At 41.1% G+C, this 26,520-nt stretch overlaps 1 protein-coding gene across 2 annotated transcripts; it reads right to left on the bottom strand.

The window, feature by feature from the left end:
- Nucleotides 1-12,924: 12,924 nt before the first annotated feature.
- Nucleotides 12,925-25,216, bottom strand: hlfa (HLF transcription factor, PAR bZIP family member a). Of its 2 annotated transcripts, none has more exons than XM_029438691.1 (4): nucleotides 24,855-25,216; nucleotides 23,450-23,863; nucleotides 17,093-17,295; nucleotides 12,925-13,192 (listed from the first exon to the last, which is right to left on the bottom strand). In XM_029438691.1, exons 1-4 carry the CDS (start codon nucleotides 24,967-24,969, stop codon nucleotides 12,977-12,979), a joined length of 948 nt encoding a protein of 315 aa, XP_029294551.1. In that variant the 5' UTR covers nucleotides 24,970-25,216; the 3' UTR covers nucleotides 12,925-12,976. The 2 variants fall into 2 exon arrangements, with proteins under 2 accessions (XP_029294551.1, XP_029294552.1); XM_029438692.1 differs by having other exon boundaries at nucleotides 23,450-23,803; nucleotides 24,855-25,205.
- Nucleotides 25,217-26,520: the final 1,304 nt, after the last annotated feature.

The raw sequence follows: 26,520 nt of genomic DNA, 5'->3' as shown, positions 1-26,520 counted from the left end.
AATAATGATTTAGTATCTTAAATAATGATTTAATATCTTAAATAATGATTTAGTATCTTAAAATAATGATTTAATATCTTAAATAATGATTTAGTATCTTAAAATAATGATTTAGTATCTTAAAATAATGATTTAGTATCTTAATATAATGATTTAATATCTTAAATAATGATTTAGTATCTTAAAATAATGATTTAGTATCTTAAAATAATGATTTAGTATCTTAAATAATGATTTAGTATCTTAAAATATGATTTAAGTATCTTAAAATAATGATTTAGTATCTTAATATAATGATTTAATATCTTAAATAATGATTTAGTGTCTTAAAATAATGATTTAAGTATCTTAAATAATGATTTAGTATCTTAAAATAATGATTTAGTATCTTAAATAATGATTTAGTATCTTAAATAATGATTTAGCATCTTAAAATAATGATTTAGTCTCTTAAATAATGATTAGTATCTTAAATAATGATTTAGTATCTTAAATAATGATTTAGTATCTTAAATAATGATTTAGTATCTTAAAATAATGATTTAGTCATCTTAAATAATGATTTAGTATCTTAAATAATGATTTAGTATCTTAAATAATGATTTAGTATCTTAAAATAATGATTTAGTATCTTAAATAATGATTTAGTATCTTAAAATAATGATTTAGTATCTTAAATAATGATTTAGTATCTTAAATAATGATTTAGTATCTTAAAATAATGATTTAGTATCTTAAATAATGATTTAGTATCTTAAAATAATGATTTAGTATCTTAAAATAATGATTTAGTATCTTAAAATAATGATTTAGTATCTTAAAATAATGATTTAGTCTCTTAAATAATGATTTAGTATCTTAAAATAATGATTTAGTATCTTAAATAATGATTTAGTATCTTAAAATAATGATTTAATGTCTTAAAATAATGATTTAGTATCTTAAAATAATGATTTAGTCTCTTAAAATAATGATTTAGTATCTTAAATAATGATTTAGTCTCTTAAATAATGATTTAGTATCTTAAATAATGATTTAGTATCTTAAATAATGATTTAATATCTTAAAATAATGAGAAACCTTCTCATAATAATCTAAATGTATCTTAAATTAAACACATGATGAAATATAGATTCCAAAAGTCGTAAAAATTTTATAAAAAAACGTTTAGGCTTTTTTTGGAAAACAAAGAAAGTTAAAAAAAATTCTAATCTGACTTTTTAAAACGTATAAATTACTTTTCTGCTCTCTGAGATTTAATAGGTTTTATTTGGAGAGGAAAGCTTCTCGTCTGTGTTTATGATTTAAGAACCGCTGAAGAAGAAGAAAGACTTAGAAACATTTGACCTCTCAGGGCTTCCATAATTTCACCTCAAATCCACTTTCTTTCTTTAATGTTTTGCACCTAGAGCCCAGTTTCCACTTCCTTTGTGCATTGCTTTATCACAGCGCACATCTCGTGTTTAAATGCTTTTAAATGTGTTTAAATGCTAAGTTTTTAACCTTATTTGTCTCAAAACCTGCGAAGAGTTCGAGTGCAGTCTGGAACTGGGACACAGCAACGACGTTTAAAGAAGGGGAGGACATGCACAGAAAACATTGTGTTCATAATCAAGTTTATTTTCCATGCCAGTGTGAGTTACTGCTTTATTTGTGCTCTGTCTGTTCCCCCCTCCCCGTCTCCTGAAGTGCTCCAGCTTCTCCTGACTCCACGCTGCTTACATTGCTAATTGCTGCCCTCTGGTGTCCATCAATCTCACAGTAATCTCAAATAACTGCACCGCAGCAGCAGCCGACTTGTTGAGACTCATGCAACTGAAACTTGAAGTGTCACTTCCACTCAAACACACACATTTTCCTGCCTGCAAACCCCACGCAATACTGGCGTGCTTCGTCATGCATCAACAGAGATTATAAACCAGAGGAGTTTGCTGTCCACGGTGATAATCCCCCGTCTGATTCCCTGGTAGCCTGCAACAAGGGACACACAGAGGAAGAAAACTGCGGTAATCTGCTCAGATTGCATGTTCAACAAAATGATACAAGGTCACAGCTACACAGGTTTTCACATTGTCCTCAGGTGGTAGATAAAGTCTTGTGCTAACAGGTTAGCATTATCCGAGTGGCTTTTTAGGCGCCCTTTCCGGCCTCTATTTAGCCAGATGGCTTCCTCTTTCAATCCCCACTCACAATCAAGATTAAGATTACACCACATCCACACACACACACACACACAAACATGCACTCAAATACGTCACGTAAACATTAATTAATATCCACTTTCAAGCAGATGATATAACACAGGGTCTGTCACAGTTACAACTGGAGCTTAAGTTATTAAAGAGAGCCGTTGATCGCAGAAACTCAAGGTTGGAGGAGTGGTGCGGATTAAAGTATTTTTACCACAAAGCCCCGTATTCACGGCGCTCATCTGAAACCGAGAGGTGAGAGACAGAAGCGAGGGAGGGGGGAGGACAGTAGGGAGACAGATTGAAGAGGATCGAGAGGGAGAAAGCGCCGCTGTCATCGGGCTTGTTTAGTGTTTCTGCGTCTGTAAAAGCAGTCGGTAGCTTCCGCTTTCCCTTCCCGTGAGGTCTACGAGGTGCTTGTTCTTCGAGGCCTCAGGGCTGCCCAGCATGAAGCAGGCACCATGGGCTTTCTGGAAAACTACCAGGAGATCGACCCTGTCACTTTGAACCTTTGCATCCTCATTGCCAGCTACGTTATCTTGCTCCTTGTCTTCCTGATATCGTGTATCATGTACGACTGCCGGGGCAAAGATCCCACCAAGGAGTACGCCCCGGACCCTCCGCCGACTCAGTCTCCCGTCAGGCTGGTGGTGATGCAGAGCTCTCCGGCGCCGGTTGGAAGGTGGGACACGACCAACATGATCACGACCTACAACGAGCCAACGCACTCGGACTTTAGGGAGAAGAAGAGCACAATGGTCTGAGCGAGACTCAGCAGACTCACCTTTGTAAATACATGACTTTTTTTTCTACGTACGTTTCTTTTTACTTGTTTCTCGCTCGTACAATGCTAGGATTTGACCTACATCGAATCAGTGTTGCACGGTAGGTAAGAGAGAATAACTTGTGTCGATGTCTCTAAGTGCTGTGTCTATGTATGTGAAATCCTTCTTTATCTAAAGGATCTCCAGCCAAAGCCTGCAGTCTGCGCTGGAGAGGAAACGTCACAACGGATATAGCACAAGGAATCAAGAAGAGGCTTTTCTGTGGTGTTGTGTTGACAGAAGGGCTTTGGGATTAAGGCTAGGGTTAGGAAAACACACAGAGAAGTGTAGTAGAGAAGAAACTTAGTCAGAGTCTTAACATCTGTGGCTCTTCTTAGATTTTAAGTGGGGACAAATCTTTTAGGACAAACAAGTGCCTTTAAGCCAGAGAAAGACTTGCTGCCTCTGGACTCTATTCCTCTCCGCGTAGATACAACTATTATCTCCACCATATTGCAATAAAGGGTGCATTGGTCTTTGTTGGCTGCCATTCAGGGATTAGTGTTTAACTTTTGGTTAAGTCTGGACGGACGTTAACCTCTTACATAACTCGAGGAGGTGTGATGCAGAGATGTGGTCAGACAGATATGTGAAAGATCTGCGATCAAGATCCTAACGCATACTTCCTTATTCTGTGTCTCTAATCATCCCACCCACACAACGGGAAGATGTTAAGCCTTTCTCTCCTCTTAGCTGCCACTACGGCTGAAGGTTTACCCGTTATGTGGAGCGCTTGAACAGATAAGCAGCGTACAGGGAAGCTTCGTCTCATATCATAGCACTCGCGTGCAGAAGTGGGGAATCAAATCTGTGGAAACATGCAAACAACATGTTGTGTAAAGAAGCATGAAGCACATGATGAGTCAACATGCAGTGTACATAACACACGGTGCATAACAATGTTCTCTTCCTTTACATCTGGCCATCGCTCATTGTAAAGGATCTTTCGTGTATTGCGATGCAATTAATCAGACTGATTAGCCTGTCGGAGCGGAGTCACTGAGCGATCTTGATAACGGTGCTCAGTGAAACCCCGAAGCCTGACACGATCTGAAACACGGACGAAAGATAAACTTGCCAGGTTTTACTCAACAAAGTCGTGGAGATAAGTGAACCTGGCTCTGGGAGAAGACCCCCGATTAGAGTTTTATTCACATTAACGTTTCCTGGAGACAAAAACAATCTATTGGTTGAGTTTAAACTCAGTGGAGCCTGAGATCCAGTTATAAAGCAGACATTATATCATATCGCATGTACGGTATATGTATTAAATATACTATACAGTGCATTTGCTGATAGCTGAAATAAAGCCCAAGCTTATGTCAATGTTCCCATGATATCTTATGAACAGTTATTACTGCTCCAGTGCGATTACAATCAAAGCATCCTGAACGCAGGTTCATACAGCTTTCATATCGTGTTGGCATTAATATAATCATCAGTTTCTGATTCGTAAACACGATTTAGGTCAACATCCAAATTGTATATACGATATATCCGGCGCTAACAACTAAAGAACACACAAACCTCACGTTAGCAAAGTTATTGCTCAAGGAAATGAAACACAAAGTTAATGCAGAATGTGCAGTTTAGTCGAACTCAACTCAAAAATAAGACAAAATAAGAAGTTAATGCTGCAAATACTTTGCTAAATAATGAAATATGGAGTTGGTTGATGTTTATATATTATTTATGTACTTTTTTTAAATCGAATTTAGTTTTTTTTGTTAGATTTTGCTGGTTTTAAATTTGTTCAGCCTCTAGAGCACATGCAGCAAACTCAAGGCCCGCGGGCCAAATCCGGCCTCTTGCAGATTTTGATCCAGCCCTCATATAAATGTTATTTATAATAACTTTTCAATACATTTTAGATTAATTTGCATTAAAGAAAAGATGACTGGTGGCTGGAAATAGCATGCTAACATTGATGCTTTTTTAGTTGACTTTTTATGGACCAAATTAAATGTTTTAAATGAAATAAAAGTCTGTAAGTAAACTGTACATGTCCGGCCCCTGATGTGTCCCAGTGTGGTCCTTAGTGAACTTGAGTGTGACTTGCGTTGGACACACTGGCTGTGCAGGAGAGCAGGAGGCCCTGATTATTCAACGCGCTGTGATTACAGCTTTCAGTTTGAGCTGCCAACACTCAGGAATAGATCCCACAGCTCTCAGAACTCTCTCAGCGAGCAGGGACAGAAACCTGGAGCTCAATGTAATCCTGCTGCGTACTTCTGAGAAATGTGCACAAACTGGATCTCATTTACGAAATAGGTCGATGGTATTCTTTGTAAAGTTTGTAAAGATGAGCCAAAGAGACGGTCAATACGTTATGTAACTAGAAGGTCAGACCTCCGCCGAGGCCCAATGCATGTCGCAGCGTTGATGAGCCAGGGTTTCCTGGGTTCTTCCTTGACGCTTCACCCTTCCACAAAGCTTAATGAAAATCTGGCCGGTAGTTTTACTCTTCCGCTAAAGACTGACTCAACAATAGTTACTGTAAATGATCAGCTGACCTTCATACCGAAGCTGCCTCTTGGTATCTACACGGTGCCGTAAAAAGTACCATATTTATCTTAACACCGACTCGACTCTGTTCGACCTGTCTGTGCAGCCTGCAGGGCGAAGAAGACATTTACTTTTTAAAGCCCGAAGATTCAGACGTCCACCAATGTTTTCTTATTTGGGATTTATTCTAACAGAATCTACGCGCTCACTAACACACATTAGAGCGCTACACTAACCCTGGATGAGGAGTAGCATCTCATGCATCTTTTGTAAGTTTGATCAAACCTGCTAATTATGTGACGATGGGATTCATCGCTTTGAGAACACACGTACGAACAACTCTGTGTTTTAAGTCTCGCGGAGACTCTAATGGGATTATTATTAGGGAACATATTTTATTGGTATTTAATTATTACCTTATCATTATCAAGCTGGATGTTAATAGATTTGAATTGTTTTGGATACTGACAGTATTTCGAAAAGGACTTTCTTCCCATTGTTATAAAACATTACGTTCCCGTCATCCCTTGGACTCTTTCGTGGAACGTAAAAGAAAGTAATCTAAAGTAACTATCGGGAATGTTTTCAGCTTTTGATTTTCTCTGCAGCTCTCAATCACATGCTGCAATAATAGAAAATGAATCCTTCCAACTGTGAGTCAGTCTGCAGTATGTTCAGTTCCCTCAAAGCGGTAGACTCCTGTCTGGGACTCTGAGGTGTAAAGTGGGTGCAGGCAGGCCGTCGTGCCTCTCTGCACTCTGTAATCCTCAGCCAGGAGCACTGGCCTGCTTTCCACCATCGCACACGCTCGGCTCAGCTCGTTAGTTTCAAGATTAATTAACTTGGATGCGGCCAAACACTGTGGACATTAATACAAGCTGGGAAGTTCAAATAGTGTTTAATTAAACGTACAGTCTGAGGGGACAGTTTAGTATCAATAGCATTTGGAGTTTTTACAGTCGATGTGATATCAGATTCCAACACCCTTAGCTCCCCCTCTGGAGGTGAACTACGGGCCATCGTAGCAAGAATCAGTAAAGCACCTGTAAAGCTCTTTAACGCCGTGTGTACAGGACATACAGCCTCTGTTATTCTAAGGTCACGCCCACCTGTGTGTGTGTCCCACGAGAGCAGGAGAAGACGTTGGACTGATTCACACCTGCTGCAGTCTGGAGTCTATAGTTCGTAGTATTTACCTGTTTGTGTCAGTATGACATGATTTATTTACATATTCTTCTTATTATGTTGCTGTTTTTACTTTGAACGTTTTTATAAATTGTGCACCTGCAGCTTACATCACTTTTATCTTTAGGACAATTAAAATGTTTTATTTCATCCGATTTCACTTCCTTTTTAAAGATTTGACTCAATTTTAAATTCAATAATTTCTTATAAAGTTGTTCTGTTTGAATGACTTGATACCTACAGAGCTTTTTGTTTAAAGTTCAAATAAAAGGTTGAATAAATAAACTGAGAAACTTTTCATTTGCTCCAGTTGACGAAAGATTCTGGAACGAAACACACATTGTGTCCTTTGGTCTGAATCAGTTGTTGTAAATATTGTATTTAGTTTATACAAACAGTAGCAGTGGCAAACGAAGGAGCCTCCAGAGGACGTAGTTCAGGCTTCTGACCGTTAATATTTTGTATAATTGTAAAGCAGAGTTGTGATTATTTGGTATTATTTTGTTGTATTATTATTATTATTTTTTATATATCCTGTACCAGAAAATACCCGTACACGTTCAATAAAAAGGAACAGCCGGTAGAATAAAAGCACTTCACTTGAAACGACAGTCAATGACAAACAAGTGCAAACAAGTCCAAACGGGCGCATGTCACACAAACGGCTCACGGTAGAAACCGCTCAACCACAAGCGGACAGCAGGCCCAGTGGGAGCGGGCAGGTGCTGAGGCCTTCGCTGTGGCCTGATGGGGCACAGGTGTGGCCTGATTAGGGAGCGAGAGACAGGTGTGCAGGGAGGAGCAGCTCCGTGGTGAATACAGAAGGCAAAATGCCTCGTTTAAGTTTGATGGAAAGTTGGGATGAGAAAGATTCCCACGTTTACAGCTCGCACGTGTTGACATCATTATAATTATTACCTGTTGGACGGGTGTAGCATGGGAAAAGGGAGAACTTGAATACATTTTCAAACGGATACAAATAACGGGGGAGGTCTGCGCTTTTCAAGTTCCCTTTGAATAAAATACTTGTACGTGTAGCTAACAGTGGCTAAGCTTAGCGGCGGTGACGTATAAATCATGTCCTTACGTTACGTTACGTAAAGTACATTTGACTTTAACATGAGATGCAAAAAACGTGTATTATCATCATACTATAATAACAGACGTCTGTATGTGTGTGTATCTTTGTGTATGTGTGTGTGTCTGAGTTTCGATTATCTCGCCAAACCTTGCCCCGATCTACTTCAAGCTTGGCGTGTGTGTTGCCGAGGACCCGAGGGAGTGCAGTGCCGCGTGTGAAGTTATTTGGATCAGCAGTTCTGTAGAAAACTGCGCTATCCCGTTCCATCCAGCCGGACTCTGGTTAGCGTCTGCGCTGAGGCGTAAAAGTACAAATAGACGTGCGTCAAAATCCACACACGTCCGCTAACGGCCACTATGGGAAGTCTCTGTATGTTTTCTTTCGCAGGCATCACGTGGCATTACGGACCCAGGAGCAGCGGCACATCGTGAACACGACCTGCACTAGTTCTGGATAATTAGACGAATGCTCAGGTTGAGGTTTGGTGGATCCAGGCAGCAAATTACGTGAATTCAGTTCTGCCCATCAGATGCACTGAAACAGGAAATGCATGCTTGATCTTGTCCCTCATACGGGCTTTCTGGGGGTGGTGAGACCTTCAGAATATAAAGGTGTAACTTGTCCTGCTGTAACAAGCTCCATAAAACTGGCAGGACATGTCGGCGTTGTGGTGTGACACCGCAGACAAGACGTTTGAAGGACGAGATCAATTACTTGAGTAGAGTACAAGTTTGAAAATGAAAGAAATCTGGAGGCTACATTAGCCGCTACTAGCATAACACACCCAAACCTCTCACCAAACTGTCGGTGGTTGAGTTGCATTGTGGGTAATGTAGTAACCAGGTAACCAGGCTTTTAAACTCAATCTGTACGTGCCCAAATAGTCCTGAGAAGAAGTTTAATGAGGCAAAATAAGTGATTAGTGGTTGGAACATGGATGTGCAAAGCTTTTAGAGAAATCTTCAACCTTCCCATAAGTTTCATGGAGATTGGGGTCAGTAACAATGAACCCAATATTCCCTGTAAGTCTTGCTGCTGCTTGGAGTCTTAAAAAAGTCAAATCTTTGCTTTCAATATTTAATATAGTTCCATAAAGAGACAGGAGGTGTAAACTGATCCGCCACCAAACCGAGGAGGTGACAGTGAGTCAGACGCAGACGGGGATTGTTTATGGCCGGGACAGAAACGCTGCCAACCTGCAGCTCTCAGGTCTGCATCACATTAGAGGTGTTAGCGAAGCAGCATGGGGGGGAAAGCATACTGGAGCCAGAAACAAGGAGACACTGTCCCCTACATGGCCTCTAGCATGCCCCCCCACAGTCTGTGCTAATGTCCTTTTTAAAACTAGACAATGAGCTCTTTCTCTTTGTCTGGATCAATCCCTTTGTGTGCCCTCACTGGTGCAGTAAATGTGTACCTTTATTTAATAAGCTACTTCACCATCTGATACACGCGAGACCATACGAGTTGTTTTCTGTATCCGCTAAAAGATAACTTCAAGTGCTTCTTCTTCTTCTTGAGTGCAGCAACATTCAACAGCACAGTGCGCTGCATGAACTACACTAAGCCTGAGGATTGCACTTTGGTCTTACATAAAGTATAAAGCCTCTGTTATATGTAAGTCACTGATCAAGTTACAGCGCTGTTATGTAACTGAGCTGTTACAGCTTGACACTGTGTGTGTGTGTGTGTGTGTGTGTGTGTGTGTCACTTTGTGTGCTGCAACATCAGACTTGTAATACCTCCTGCTGAAGAAGCTGCTACAGAAAGCTGATATGTTTCTGCAAACAATCTGTCAAATAGTTAAGTTGTAAACACGTAGAGTTAAAGCATCGACTCGTTTAACGTCAGGCTGAGTGTGAGCTGTTAACACACTTAGTGTGGTGTCTGCTGACTCCATCAGAGAGGAGCTTCCTACATAACATGCTGCTTGACAAGAACACAGAACATGTTATCAGATTCAGAGAGCATGTTAGACACTTAGAGACAGGTAAAAGAACATCTTTGCTGTCCAACTGTAATAATAAATCAACTTTAAAATGTATATAATAAAACTATTGCAACGTAGACTCAACTGATTCCTCTTCCACACGTTTCCTCTCCGGACCTTTTTGTTGTTGCTAACTATAAAGTTACAAATAGCCTTTATATAATTCATGTGTTCATTTGCCAGTATTGGAGTGTGCAATGTTTTTCTAAACAGATTTTCTGACCTTTGTTCAAATCTCTAACTAAATGTATTTTTAGGACAAAAGAAACGTAAACAATGAGGGTACCACTTCCTATAAAGTCACCCTTTATAAAGGGTTAATACGTTGTTATTATTATTGGTCAGTAAAAAATGTACAAATGCTTTGTAGATTAGTTATTATTAAATCGGAGGAACTTTTGGATGACAGGTCGTGAGAAAACCCTTTTTCTTGTTTTTCATGTTTTTCATCAGTTCATCAGTTAAATGCAGTTAAAATGTGTTATATAATAATGAATCAAGTGTTTTTATAACAATACAACAACTCTGCAGTTGTAAATGTACTGTAATGTTGTAAAGACAATACAAGCGTCATGATTTTTTAAATTAAATATTTATTATATGTCGTGAAATGATGTATTAGTCATTCTTAAAGCCTTTAGTTAAAGCATATAAACCCTAAAGGATGCCATACTGAAATGCAAAAAGACAGCAGTTTTACATATGTGTTAGTACATCTGTTTTCTTACCTTCTATGTTTTGTGAATGAAAGCTTTCTACACATCACATAACATTTACAGTGGGGAGGTGAAAAAGTCGTAAAACAAACCACTTCCGACAACACACAAAAAGATAAAGAGATCAACATCTCCCAGTATTTCTAAATTTATTTATCTACATGTGTATTGTTCGTTTCCCCTAAAAACATTGTCAACCTTTAATATTTGCATAATATTCAGATTATCTGTCACGCTGCTCTACTGGACACCGCCTACCTTGCATCTGATTGGCCACTTTCCCGGTCGTCTCGCTGCTCATTGGCTCAAACCGCTGTCACTCGACATCTCACCACTGGTTTGGGCGGCGAGGCACAAAAAGAATACTTCCAGTTGAGCGGCTCAGCGGGGAAACGCCTGTCATTGACCGGCCGAGCTGCTTTGCTTGCGGGGCTTTTTTTTCTGTGTGTGCTGGCTGCCGCTGGTGCTTATGGATATTTCTAGCTTAAAGAAGAGGCAGTGAGCCAGGATTTGGTACAGAATGGTATTGCGAAAAAGACTAAAATGGTGCCTTTGTAGTAGGAGTACGGATGCTGCCGGTGCCTTGTAGCTGTAGTGAAAGTTAGCTAATGAGTAGCATAACGGCTAGCTAATGCTAATGCTAGGCCTTCCGTTCTTCTTTGGCTTGTCAGGACAGTTTATTGTTTTATTTTCCCCGTAGTAGCTCTTTTGTTTGCTGATTTTCATTATTTTCTTGCTGTGATTGAATAAGGCACTAAAATGAAGAGAGTAAACAGCATTCAGAGGTTTGTAAATCCCAAAGTATCACTGTTTAGAATAATGTTGTGGGACTGTTAAGCTAGCACTGCTGATACTTAGCCATATTATCACATCTGCTTCAGCTGGAGTGACGTGCACGTGCTTGTTACAGTTGCTGTGTTGCTGTATCATAATATGAATAAAAGCATTGTAAATAATGCAGTTTGTGTTATGATCAACTTTGGCACAGAAAATGAGAGATACAGTTAAATTAACCAGGTCCCAATCAACAGTTTGTGTTGAAAATTAATTGATTAAATCATGAAACGACAGAATTAAATGATGATTCAGCTCTAAATGTTGTGTTATTAACTAGCACAAGTACAATAATCTGTATTTTATGAAATTACAATACAATTAAATAAGTACAAGTATTTACCTTAAGCATTGTAATGAATATACTGTTACTATTGTGTTTTAAAATGTATTATTTTGGTTAAGTCGTTGCAATTAAATAGTCAGGAAGTCTCCAAAAGCAGTACAACATATTGCTATTACTGTATATAATTAGTTTCTAGGTTGTATTTATTTTCCTTGTCTTAGTGCTGTTGTGTTTTTGTGATTAATGACTGCTTTTATCTATATCACACATTATATCTATAATACATTTACCCTTGAAGGTTTCTTTTCTTTATTGTCCTAGTGACTGTTAACATCCTTAACCACATAAGTTCTGCAGTTCTGAATCAGCCGTCCATAGTTGTGTATTTGTTGTGTATTTGTTGTTTATTTGTTGTGTATTTGTTGTTTATTTGTTGTGTATTTGTTGTTTATTTGTTGTGTATTTGTTGTGTATTTGTTGTTTATTTGTTGTGTATTTGTTGTTTATTTGTTGTGTATTTGTTGTGTATTTGTTGTTTATTTGTTGTGTATTTGTTGTGTATTTGTTGTTTATTTGTTGTGTATTTGTTTGTGTTTCAGGTTCATGAACAGACGGGCCTCTGCTAACTGCCGCTACCAGCCCACCTGCTATGAGCATGCTGCAAACTGCTACACCCATGCAGTGAGTGGCTTCAATTCATCTTTTCTTATGTACATGTGCAATAAAAAACATCTTTAGAAGATTCTCGCCATAAAATATCTCAATCAATAAGCACCCAGCATTTTATATCTATTTATTTAACCTTGATTCAGTACCTGGTGCTCCTTTTAATGTAGCTTGTGTTGTGTTTTTATGTGAATAAATGTTTTTAATAGCAGATTTAGCTCATGCAAACCAAAGACACATTTCTGCCTTTTGCAAGCAAAACATACACAAAGTATTTTTTTATTCTAATATCTAGAAACCGGTGTGTACGTTGGTTTTAATGGTTTTATTCCATTTATGTAGCTCCTCATTTGTTTTCAGTCCTGATCTCGTATAAAATTGGTATGAAAGTGAACAACAAACAGCATGACATCGATTCTCAAAAGTAGAAGATAGCAGGGGGGGGGGGGGGCTGTTGAGGGGGGGGCTCATAACTCCTCACAGTATATAGTATATAGTATATGTATCTATATATTTAGTCGATGTGTACAGAAAATAAAAAGAAGGAACAAGAAGCTTATGATAGAAATCAGTTATAATACCAGAAACATACAGGTGTGTGTTGGGGGGGCAGTGTCACCAAAAGAGACACATTGTCCTCGAGGGAAGGTGGGTCAGGGGAGTGAAGTGGGTGTTGGGTTTTTTTGTGGGGGGGAGGGGCTCACAGGGGCCCGTGTCGCGCCTCGTATTTAGCCACAATGTTCTTGCAGCGGCCCAGCTCCTTCCTAATCTCTGATACCTCCATGCGGAGAGCGTGGTTCTCCTTCTCCAGGAAGCTGGCCCGGATGGCGATCTGGTTCTCCTTCAGCCGCCGTGCATCCCGTGACCTCTTGGCCGCCACGTTGTTCTTTCTGCGCCGGGCCCAGTACCGATCGTCCTGCAAGAGCAGAGCAAACATGTCAGCTGTGAATGCAACGACTGAATACTGCACACTGTACTGTACACAGCACACAGTACACAGCACACTACGCACAGCACACTGTACACTACGCACAGCACACAGTACACTACGCACAGCACACTGTACACTACACACAGCACTGTACACTACACACAGCACACTGTACACTACGCACAGCACACAGTACACAGCACACAGTACACTACGCACAGCACACTGTACACTACACACAGCACACTGTACACTACGCACAGCACACTGTACACTACGCACAGCACACTGTACACTACACACAGCACACTGTACACTACGCACAGCACACTGTACACTACACACAGCACTGTACACTACACACAGCACACTGTACTGTACACAGCACACTGTACACAGCACACTGTACACTACACACAGCACAGTGCACAGAACACTGTACTGTACACTGCACACTGTACTGCACACTGTACTGTACTGCGTACTGTACACTGTACTGTACACAGCACACTGTACTGTACACTACACTGTACACAGCACACTGTACTGTACACTACACACAGCACACTGTACTGTACACTACACACAGCACACTGTACTGTACACAGCACACTGTACTGTACACAGCACACTGTACTGTACACAGCACACTGTACTGTACACTACACACAGCACAGCACACTGTACACTACACAGCACACTGTACTGTACACAGCACTGTGCACAGCACACTGCAAAGCACACTGCACACTGCACACTACACTGCACACTCTACTGTACACTGCACACGGCACACAGCACACTGCACACTGTACTGTAACCAGCACACTGCACACTGTACTGTAACCAGCACACTGTACACTGTACTGTACACAGCACACTGTACTGTACACAGCACACTGTAACACAGCACACTGTACACAGCACACTGTACACTGTACTGTACACAGCACACTGTACACTGTACTGTACACAGCACACTGTACACTGTACTGTACACAGCACACTGTACACTGTACTGTACACAGCACACTGCACACTGTACTGTACACAGCACACTGTACTGTACACAGCACACTGTACACTGTACTGTACACAGCACACTGTACTGTACACAGCACACTGTACTGTACACAGCACACTGTACTGTACACAGCACACTGTACACTGTACTGTACACTGCACACAGCACTGTACACTGCACAATACACTGCACACTGTACACTGCACACAGCACTGTACACTGCACAATACACTGCACAATACACACTGTACTGTACACAGCACACTGTACTGTACACAGCACACTGCACACTGTACACTGTACTGTACACAGCACACTGCACACTGTACTGTACACAGCACACAGCACACTGTACTGTACACAGCACACTGTACTGTACACTGCACACTTGTACTGTACACTGCACACTGTACTGTACAACAGCACACTGCACACTGTACTGTACACAGCACACTGCACACTGTACTGTACACAGCACACTGCACACTGTACTGTACACAGCACACTGTACTGTACACAGCACACAGCACACTGTACTGTACACAGCACACTGTACTGTACACAGCACACAGCACACTGTACTGTACACAGCACACTGTACTGTACACTGCACACTGTACTGTACACAGCACACTGTACTGTACACAGCACACTGCACACTGTACTGTACACAGCACACTGCACACTGTACTGTACACAGCACACTGCACACTGTACTGTACACAGCACACTGCACACTGTACACTGTACTGTACACAGCACACTGTACTGTACACAGCACACTGTACTGTACACAGCACACTGTACTGTACACAGCACACTGTACACATTACACAGCACACTGTACTGTACACAGCACACAGCACACTGTACTGTACACAGCACACAGCACACTGTACTGTACACAGCACACTGCACACAGCACACTGTACTGTACACAGCACACTGTACTGTACACAGCACACTGTACTGTACACAGCACTGTACACAGCACACTGTACTGTACACAGCACACTGTACTGTACACAGCACTGTACACAGCACACTGTACTGTACACAGCACACTGTACTGTACACAGCACACTGTACTGTACACAGCACTGTACACAGCACACTGTACTGTACACTGCACACTGTACTGTACACTGCACACTGTACTGTACACTGCACTGTACACTGCACACTGTACTGTACACAGCACACTGCGCACAGCACACTGTACAGTACACAGCACACTGTACTGTACACAGCACACTGTACTGTACACAGCACACTGTACACAGCACACTGTACTGTACACTGTACACAGCACACTGTACTGTACACTGTACACAGCACACTGTACACAGCACACTGTACACAGCACACTGTACTGCACACTGTACACAGCACACTGTACTGCACACAGCACACTGTACTGTACTGTACACTGCACACTGTACTGTACACTGTACACTGCACACTGTACACTGCACACTGTACACTGTACACTGCACACTGTACACTGTACACTGCACACTGCACACTGTACTGTACACTGCACACTGTACTGTACACTGCACACTGTACACTGTACTGTACACTGCACACTGTACACTGTACACTGCACTGTACACAGCACACTGTACACAGCACAGTACACTGTACACTGTACACAGCACAGTACACTGTACACTGTACACAGCACACTGTACACAGCACTGTACACTGCACTGTACACTGCACTGTACACTGCACACTGTACTGTACACTGCACACTGTACACAGCACAGTACACTGTACACAGCACACTGTACACAGCACAGTACCACTGCCACACTGTACTGTACACTGCACTGTACACAGCATACTGTACACAGCACAGTACACTGTACACAGCACACTGTAAACTGTACTGTACACTGTCACTGTACTGTACACTGCACACTGTACACAGCACAGTACACTGTACTGTACACTGCACACTGTACTGTACACTGCACACTGTACTGTACACTGTACACTGCACACTGTACACTGCACACTGTACTGTACACTGCACACTGTACTGTACACTGCACACTGTACACTGTACACAACACACTGTACACTGTACACTGTACACTGCACACTGTACTGTACACTGCACACTGTACACAGCACAGTACACTGTACTGTACACTGCACACTGTACTGTACACTGCACACTGTACACAGCACAGTACACAGCACACTGTACTATACACTGCACTGTACATTGTACACAGCACGTTGCATACTGCACACAGCACGTTGCATACAGCACAGACCCTCAGGCTGAAAAACCTTGGAGCTTATTTTCTTTAGAAACAAAAAGGTAAACGATGTTATTTCTGTGCTGCTGCACGTCAGAGTTGTTCTGTTGTCTGCATGAATCATCTGAAGAGACTTACAGTTCCTGCTAAATGTTTTAAATAACTAGTTTTCAAATCAAACTGCTGTAAAGAAACAAAGTTAAAGTTGATCCGCTCCTCTCCTATTAAGATGTTTAAAAACGTATTTGTGCTTAGATTTTAAATCGTTGACCAGACACTTTAAATATCGTCTTATTTTGTTCAATAAAAAGGTTGAAAGATTGAATTTTTATACATTTTTCAAAGTATAGATTAAAAAAATAATTCTTAGAATAATAATAATATTAAAACTAAAAGTGTATTTTCTGCACTGATATTGAATTCAATATCAATTCCCAAACTTTTATGCAGAATTGGTTTCTTATAAACTACGACTTTAGTATTGATCAACTAATAAGCTTTAATGTTGCAATACATAAAGACTTTTATTAAAAGTCTTTAACTATTACCCTGATGAGGGTTATGAAAAGCCTCACGGCAGCAGCTCACCTTCAGATCTTCGGGGATGAAGATCTTGCGGGCTTTCTTGATCATGGGCTGCGGCTTCAGCTCCTCGGCGGAGAATTTGCGCTTCCGGGGGTCAAACATCTCCTGCCCGGGCACGCTGGACAGAGCCAGGTCTTGCGGGTCAGGCTCGTAGGCCATGGGCACCTGGATGGACTCTGGGTCGATGGGGCTGGGGGTGTCCCGGGCTGAGGGGCAGTACAAAGAAACACCACACGTTAGCTTCCAGCAAAGTGCACAGAATCGTCCCATTTTGTGTGGAACCGGCTAATTATTCAGAGATTGGAGAAGTCAGCAGGAGGCCAACTCTGAGCACTTCACATTTTGACTCTAATTGCACCATTTAAAGGTCAAGGTGCCACTTCTTTCTGAGGTAATTGGTTATGCAACGTGCTCAGCAGCAGCTCTTTTCTGTGAAGCTGTACAGACGACGCAGGTGGAGCAGTGGTGGGTAAGTGAGGGGGGGGGGGGAGCTGAATGCTGCCTTTCTTCCCTCTGAGCTCACATGTTTGTGTGTTCATCTAGAGATCATCCATTCAGAACGACGGCTGCAAACTGACCATTATTTCCACGTGATGCCTTTAAAACCCAAATATATTCACTTTGATATATGAAATATAGAAAAGCAGCAAACAGCATTTTCTGTTGCTTTGCTTTTGTTTCCTTTAACTGCATTTCGTTGACAACAAATTGTCTTTGTATCCTTGCAAAATGCTTCTGTATAATAATCATTGCAGCTTTATTCAGAACCGGCGTCTGCAGATGTAAAGCAAGAGAAGTGCTTTCCTCGTCTGCCCACAAGGTGGTGCTATCACACAACTTCTAAAAACCAGAGGCGCGCAAATAAATTCTTTAATAGTGTTATGTTAAACTCAGAGGCGCCAGTCAGCTGATCTCAGAGCAGCGGCTGATCTCAGAGCAGCGGCTGCTCTGAGATCAGCAGCTGTAGTGAAGCTGCAGGCGTCAGTCTGTGCAGAGCTTCTCATTGATGTGCAGCAGCAGGGTGAGTCGGGTTCAAGTGCACCTCTGTGATTTATTACATCAGGACTAATTACTTCTGTCACACGAGCCACACCTGCATTCCCTCCCCCCCCCCCCCCCCCCCCCCATAGAAAAAGCTGGATGAGCAACACAGCAAACTTGCAGATCGACAGTTGGGTATTTATTTTGTATTAGCTGCTGTTCTGCAGCTGCAGCTGGTACATCATGACCTACATTTCTGTACTTGTGAGCCAGTCGATGCCGCTGACCTTCAGTCAGAGTGAACGCAGTCAAACTGCTTCTGGCTGCCCCGGAGATTTGAGAAGCGGCCGGTAAGATCTGAGCTCTGGAGCAAACAGGACGTGAGTTTGTACATCAGACACTGTCCTCCCCACAGGAAGTTATGGACCATTAAAACGGCTAATTATTGCCTCATAAAACCGATTAAAAGCATAACATATGTTTCAGATACGCTCCTCCATGCACGTGGATTTTGCAGTTCATTGCACACGAGCTCAGTACAGATGGGTATTCTTCCATGTGATGCTTTAGATATGAACGATATATTTAATATTAAAGAATTTACTGACAGAGAAGAGAACACCATCATGAAATAATAAAAAGGAATCAAAACTTTCCGATTATAGAAAATAATTTAATATATAAATTAAATTAATTTAGGGTCAAATTTCTAAAATGGGGAAAAAGGGGATTAATTCTGATTAATCTGTTTTTACATGTTGCTACAAATAAAAAAATATTTGATGAAATCTATGAAATTGTGCATCAAAATTGGTAAAAACCAAATATATCAAAAAGTTATTAATATAATTTTTCTGTCTTATCAACGAACACATTTATTGTTTCAGCACTTTTATTATTTTTTCTAACGTAAATGTTCATTTTTAATTGTATTTATGGCATTAAAACATGTTTGAGTCTCTTCTTCTAGGCATGATTGAGCCGTTTCCATCGAGGTGCAGGAGTTTTATAATCCGGTTTAAAGGGTTAAAAAATGATTTTCACTGCCGTCCGAATTGATGGAACTGACCTCCAGATAAATCCCGTGACCCCTGACCTTGCGGAGGTGATACATCCACAAGCTAAGACGCATATAGCCAGACAGCAAGCTCTGTCTTAGACAATCTGTCAGGCCTGCAAATAGCCAGCAGCAGCACCTAATCACCTTTACGACTCATTTTCATCTCCTAATTAGCGGCGTTAAAACACAGCAGCACGGTCATGAGCTAAAAGTAGACGTAAGAGCCCGTTCGTTAACCTGTGATGTCCTTGACTGATGTGCGACGCGTCCCAGGGAGGAGGCAGACGGAGAGACACGACAAATAGTCCCTCCTTTTCTCCTGCACAGGGAATCTGAGAGCTGACCTACAAAAGTGGAACTTTTTAATTTGACCTGACAGTATTTATGTATTCATACACACACACACACACACACACACACACACACACACAGTGTGACATGAGTGTTACCGTGTAGCTGTGCAGGTCGTGATAAGGCACAGAGCTGCTGAACTCTGACCCCGGTGTAACACGGGACCGACAGCTTCTCTCTCAAACGCTTAGAAAGAACATATTTTGCACTTTAGCCCCTAACTGGCTTTAAAGTAGTTCCAGCACTTTAACACGATACTGCAACGCTCTCCAAACGGTTTCACGTGACCACTCTGTGATATTCTGGATTGTTCCTACAACAACAATAAACATCAATGAATTGATCTACTAACAAGTGTTGTGTGTGTATCTTCTATAACTTTCTATAACTAAAGTTTCATTTGGACTGCTGCAACAAATACTCACTAATGTAAGATTGTGTATTAATCCGCAGCTGAAAATAGTCCCCAGCAAAGGCCCCATGCCCTCCTGTCTGAGTAACTTTAAAAAGAAACTAAACTAAAACATGCGTGTTTTGTATTTCTGTTATTAACACAACAATGATGACTTCCTCCCTCCTCAGGTGTGCTGACTACATGTGCTGATGGTCGTTTCTCACAGAGCCACCTTTCCTTCACTAACGCGGAGGAATGCAGCACAACACGCCCTTTGACCCCTCCTTCATCCCACTTCCCCTTTGGCCCTGCCAACAGCGCACGGGGGTGCAGCTCCTGAACCACACCCCCAGCGCCTGCAGGCAGAGAACACCGTCCCTTCACTCGTTGGTTGTGATAACAATGTTATCGGCCGCCCGCTGTATCGCTCAGGCACGGAGGGATCGCGGTGGTGCGGCCGGTTAGACGAGACGAGGCGAGCTGCAACGGTATTGCGCGCACGTGACAAAAAAAGCACACCAGAGTGCACGTGATCTCTGCAGAGTACAGCCTGTCTCTTGGCTCCGAGTCCGGGCCAGCATCGGAGCAGAGCCCGGCGAGGGAGGGAGAGGAAGACTGGACGGGAAGTGGAGAGTGTTAGGGGGGGGGGGGGCAGAGTGAGAGTGAGAGGGGGGCAGGTTCATGCCGTGACAAGCTTCTGTTTGCAGCTCAACTCTGCCCACGGCGCCTGCATGTGTCGGTCACATGACCAGGAAACCCCGACAGTGTTCACGTGAGAGTTAAATACACACACACACACACACACACACACAGGTGAATATCTTTATTTTATTTAAAGAGATCTCTTTGGACTTGATTTTACTATTTCCTGACATTGTAATATATATATATATATATATATATATATATATATATATATATATATATATATATATATATATATATATATATATATATATATATATATATATATATATATATATATAACAATAACCGTTAGTTGCAGCACTCATGATTGATTTCCTTTTTTTAAAACTAGGACAAATAATGTGACTTAAAAGCTTAATTAGTGTATTAATCAAAGTGTTAAGTTGTAAAAGTAATTTAATCTAAACTTCAAAACAAGCAGTTTTAGGTTCAGTAAGAAAAGTATAAATAATATTATCTGAGCTTTTTTTAATCAACGAATGGAAGTCACATGATGCGTTTACAAAACCTCATCTTCTGTAAACAATAAAACCAGCGTGGCTGTTATTATGGGATGGGGCTGTTCATTATCAATGAGCTGATTATTCAATTAATCGTTTGATCTATAAAAAGTGACCTCTTTAAATGTCGTCTTTTGTCACTTTAATTTGATATAAAACAGATAAAAGCAGGAAATCTCCACATTTGAGAGCATTTTCTGCTAAATGTGCATTAAAAGAAAATCACTTCAACTTTATCTGTCGACGAAGCGATTAGTCGGTTAATCGTTGCATCTTATGTTTCCGTGTGTTTGTGGCTCCTTCAGTCTTGAACACATGACACATTTGACACTTCCTCCCTTTAATTGTTTTTGCATTAAAGCTAATAAAGGACGTCAGTCTCCTCCATCATCCTGCTGTTTACAGGATCAATGCACGGACGGTTAATCTGCATTACACCGACTGCAGGTTTGTGTGATTTAAATATGCGACTCAGTCTCCATCAACACGCGTTATTATGAGGCGTTCAGGGGTACAACACGCGTTGCTTTTTAACACGCGTAAACAGAGCCTTTACATAACGCACCCATCTGTTCATGCGTCATATATCAGATCTTTTTTGTCTTACGAGTCGAGGTTTTGGATTTCCTTTGCTGTGTTTATGTTTAGACTCGTTCTGGTGAAGTAAAAGCCCAAACTGTGTCTGGCAGCAGCAAACTCAGAGTTTAACGCTAAGTCTAAATACCAACGGCCTGCTTAATGTCGGCTCATTACAATAATATGAACAGCTCCATTTCATCACCAAAACACTGAAACACAAATGCAATCAGGGTTCCCAAAGCAACTTCTAAAACATCAAGTTCAAGGACTTTTCAAGGACTATCCAGCTCCAATTCTCTCAAATTCAAGCACCCAACACAGCAGAGTTTGAGATCAAAGTTAATTACTGTTAAACTACAGACATGTTTTATAATGAGAACTAACAAAAAACCTTCATTTCTATTCTTGCACAAAATAGGATTTATAAATTCAAGCACTTTCAATGACCCTATTTTCACCTTGTTTTGACATTTTAAACTATTTACTATATAGATCCCAAGAGCCAAATCTATTACACCGTTACCTTCTTAAAACATAAAATTCAAGGACTTTCCAGGCCCAATTCCCTGGAATTCAAGGTTCCAACACGGCATAGTTTTAGTAACGGATCAAGGTTTATTACATCACACCTTTAAAAAGATTTTGCTCACTTCAATTTCTATTCTTGCACACAATATTCAAATTCAAGCACTTTCAATGTCTATTAAGGTCTATTTTCCAAAACTTTCAAGGCGTTGTTTTTCCCCCTTTAAATTTCACAGAATTTCAAGGATCAGGGCGAACCAGGTTAATGACATCTTAAAAAGAGCCTTACATTTCTTCTAAGACGTATCATTGAGTCAAAGACTAAGAAGTTCAGCATTACGCAGAGTATGAATCACCAAACCCAGCGCTCGTATATTAAAATCAGAACCCTCTCTTGCAGAGGAAATAACTTACAATACACCTCCATAACCAAGAACTAATGAACACGACTCATGGCGGATCAAGTCAGAGCCTTTTCTGCCAAGCAGCGCTTTGTGAATTCGACTGTGCTGCATCCTTGGACTTGAGCCTGCTGAGGCCGCCGTACTCTGGGACTCCAAAGTCCACTTCAGGGCTGTAAATCAGAGCGTGTGTGTCCGTGTGTGTAGCCAACCTGTGGTCAAAAGCTCTCCCTCAGAGAAGCTGAAACAGCAGGAGAGAAACAGATCCACTATCTGCGCTCAGAGGCGATGCGTTCAGGGACACAAACTACAAGAACTTAGTGTGTGAGTGTGTGTGTGTGTGTGTGTGTGTGTGTGTGTGGCAGGTGAGCAAACATCATCATAACCGTTTACAGCCCCACCCTGACACGAGGCGGTGTGAACACGTGTGTGAAGGTTTCAATAATCAACTTATCTCGCGATATATGGACATGACCGTGATCTTTGTTGCTGACCTCGATATTGACCGTTGCGTTTGCAAGTGTGTGTGTGTGTGTGTGTGTGTGTTTGTTTGTTTGTTTACAAAAGAATGTCATCAATATGTTCGGCAACGTGATGCCAGAATAAACAGCAGGATGTTCCCAACAAGGCTTGTGCAACAAGAGAGTCCATTTTATTTCTCGTCGCGTTTCATTTATTTAGGATATTTTTTAAATTCCAATGTCTGAATATTCTTAAGAATTAAAAGATGCATTTTATTATCATTCTATCAGCGTTATAAGAATGTCTTTTATTGACAACAACAGCATAAATCGCGGTTATTTCTGGGACAATATATTGTGAGTTATCGTGAGCTGGGTTTCAGCTGCTCGAGGCTCCTACCTGCTGTGGGGGGGCTGCGGAGGCAGGTCTGTGGTGCCATGCCTGTGTGAACCGAGGTGGTGGCGCGGCTGCTGAGGTCCACCACAGTGGGTGAAGGAGTGGCGGGTGGTGCGGGCGGCGATGCCTGAGCGGGCCGTGCTGCCCGCGAGGCCTGCTCGCCGTGGGCTGTGTTGGCGGGGATGCCGTTCTCCGACAGGAACTCCTCCAGGTCCATGTACTCCAGCTGAAAGTTGTCCCCATCGTAGGGCAGCGTCTTGTCCCACAGGGTCGGCCCGAGGAAGGCCGACTGTGGGTGGTTGCCTGCGCTGCTCTCATCCTCCAGCTTCTTCTCTTTCTCCTGGTCTTTCCCAAATCCTGTGAATGTTTGCACAAAGTCAAGTCTCACAGCAGAAGAATATCGCCGTCGTCTCATGGCTATGAAGAGAAAGTATATGTGGGGTATAAAAGGTCAGTCTGGGAGTAATTGGACATTTCTTTTTAGCATCTGAGTTCATTGTTTGTTCATTGCCTGTAATTGTTCAATGTTGTCCGCAACTAAATTAAATTTATTAAATCATAATGATCGCCATTGAAATAATATTTCGGAGGCAATTTAGGCCTCTATTGTTAATTTATTTTTGAGCATTTACAAAATGTTGGACACGTTTAAAAGATAGTAATTAGTGCATAAAGTGGCTGTTTTTAATGTGACATGAGCTCAGATTTAAAAGCAAACAGTAATAATCAAGAGCGTATTCTGAGATGTCTTGTTTGCCCTTTACCTCCCTTAATAACACAGGTCTAAACTATTTAAAAAAAAACAAATAAAACCAAAACGATCTGCATGACTAATTAGGAAAATGTTTTTTTTTATTTGGGTGAACTGACCCTTTAAGTTTAAAAAATGTCATTGTAGGTTAAATACACTCAATACATTCAACGATGCAACAGAAAGGACGCCCTCTATCGACAGCCTGTGGAATCACTAATGTAAATCCCATTTACAAGGAGGTTTAAAGGTTATAAACGCACCTGCGAGCTAAAAACAGCGCAGTCACAATAACAAAACATGCAAATCGGTCTTTATTAGGCTAATTTAAATAACAAATATGAGCTAAATTAGCTTGAGTTGAAGTTCATGTCAACCTGTCAGTCAATAACAATTCAGCCGAGACATCAACACTCTCTTGTCTTTATCTTTGCTGCGCGTAAACCAATGAGATTCGCTTATTTTCCAACAAAGATCGTAGAATGTTAAGACGCGTCACTCTGCGTTTTTAGTAAAACTATGTTATTAACTGCGATTGCATCTGTCAAAAAACACAAACATGGATGTGTTGGAGAATGAAAACACCCAGCGGAGAAACATCACAGAGAGGAAACAGAGCAAGTCCATTTTAGAAACTTAAAAATAATAAAAACGCACCTTCATCGTGATGGAAAGGCAGCTTTAGCGGATTCTCCAGCAGAGACTTCAGCACGCCGTGAGTCGGCGGCAGGAAAGTTGGGTTTATAGGAGCAGGTCTGGACATTTTCTCCATATGTCTCGAAGGACAGTTGGAGAACAAATCTCACAACAAACAATTTCCCCCCAAAATAAGAGACGCGGCCGGACTGCAGGCGAGACGTTCCGCAGGCGGGGTATAAAAAACAACGACGCCGCAGCTCGGAGGGAGAAGACGGGAGACCGCGCAGCAGCAGGACGGCGAGCGGCTGGCTGCCTGGAGACGGAGCTGGCTGGCAAATAGCTGGAGGAGGGGGGGCGGGGGTTAGCCTCCACACTTCTCCATCCATGTGCGCACCGACACCGGTGACGTCAAAGCACCGGAGGGCGGCGACGCTTCTCGATGCTGCCTTCACGGACAGTGGGTTATTTAAGCGTCTGAAGCGACCGGTTATATTAGTAATAATATATATTTTAAAAATTGTAATAAAAAATAAAATAAAAAGTTTTATTTAATTTAATTTATTTGTTTTAATTATTTTTTTGTCTTTTATTTTCATTTGACGGATCAGTTTTAATTTTCTTAATAGTGTTAGCTGAGTTTAAATTGTTTGTTTTTACCCCTTTTGTGTTATTTGGTTTGTTGAGGGAGGAGGGGGGGGGGTACGTTGTATAAGGATGTGGTTTCTTGACCTCTCCTGTTGCATAACATCCATATAACAAAAGAAAATAAGAAATGTGTGTGCAAAAAAATGTACTATCGTGGATTTTCTAATTGCAGTGTGATGCACCACGTAATGCAGTTAATACTGTTTACATTCATGTATATATATTTATATCATAGTATCAAAACAAACGTGATATTATTGTCATATTATAAAGACCTTTTTGGACAGTTTTCTGTCATTGCCTGTCATTCATAAGATGATTTCTGTTCTGCAGAATGACTACAAATTAAATGCATCACAGCAGACCTTGGGATGGGGGTGAGGATGATAGTCACAAGGGACCCACATTTCCTTTTTGCCCTCGGGGCAGGTTAACCCGGCCATGGTGCAAGCTAATACTGAAGCTTCTGTTACTGTACATTCAACACATTTTACTTAGAAATGTTACTTTTGACATTAGTTGCTTACACAAATAAGCATTGGGTGAATATAATAAATCAAATCAGGGTCAAAATGTTCCAGAATTGGTAATATGCGCCTTGAATAGAGAAGACTTTGTGGCTTTGTGTTTCAGAAGGTTTACGCTCCCTTTCCCTTGACACACATTAATCATATATACCGTCTGTTGTCTTCTATTACCAAAGTTGTGTTTCAATTGCTCTCATATTCTTTCAATTGCAGCAGCGCAAAGTATTTAGAGCAGGTATGCCAAACATTTAAATCCTGATGGACAGGCCCATTAACCGACTATAACTCTTCAGTTTTATGTTCTTTAGTTCTTTTCTTTCAACCCAACCAAAAGCTGGTTTCCAAAACTGTGTCTGTGAGTGACTCTCAAAACATCTGTCAGTAAACTCCCATGAAAAGTGAGTGAATTACAACGTTTTATGTCAAAACCTTAACATTTACTGGAACAACACAGAAACAAAAAGATTTAACACAGAAACAATGCAACCAGTTATTTATTCGCTTTTCTACAT

Source organism: Cottoperca gobio, chromosome 8, assembly GCF_900634415.1.
Source record: "Cottoperca gobio chromosome 8, fCotGob3.1, whole genome shotgun sequence".
NCBI classification, from domain to species: domain Eukaryota; kingdom Metazoa; phylum Chordata; class Actinopteri; order Perciformes; family Bovichtidae; genus Cottoperca; species Cottoperca gobio.
This window is presented reverse-complemented; position numbering and strand designations above follow the sequence as displayed.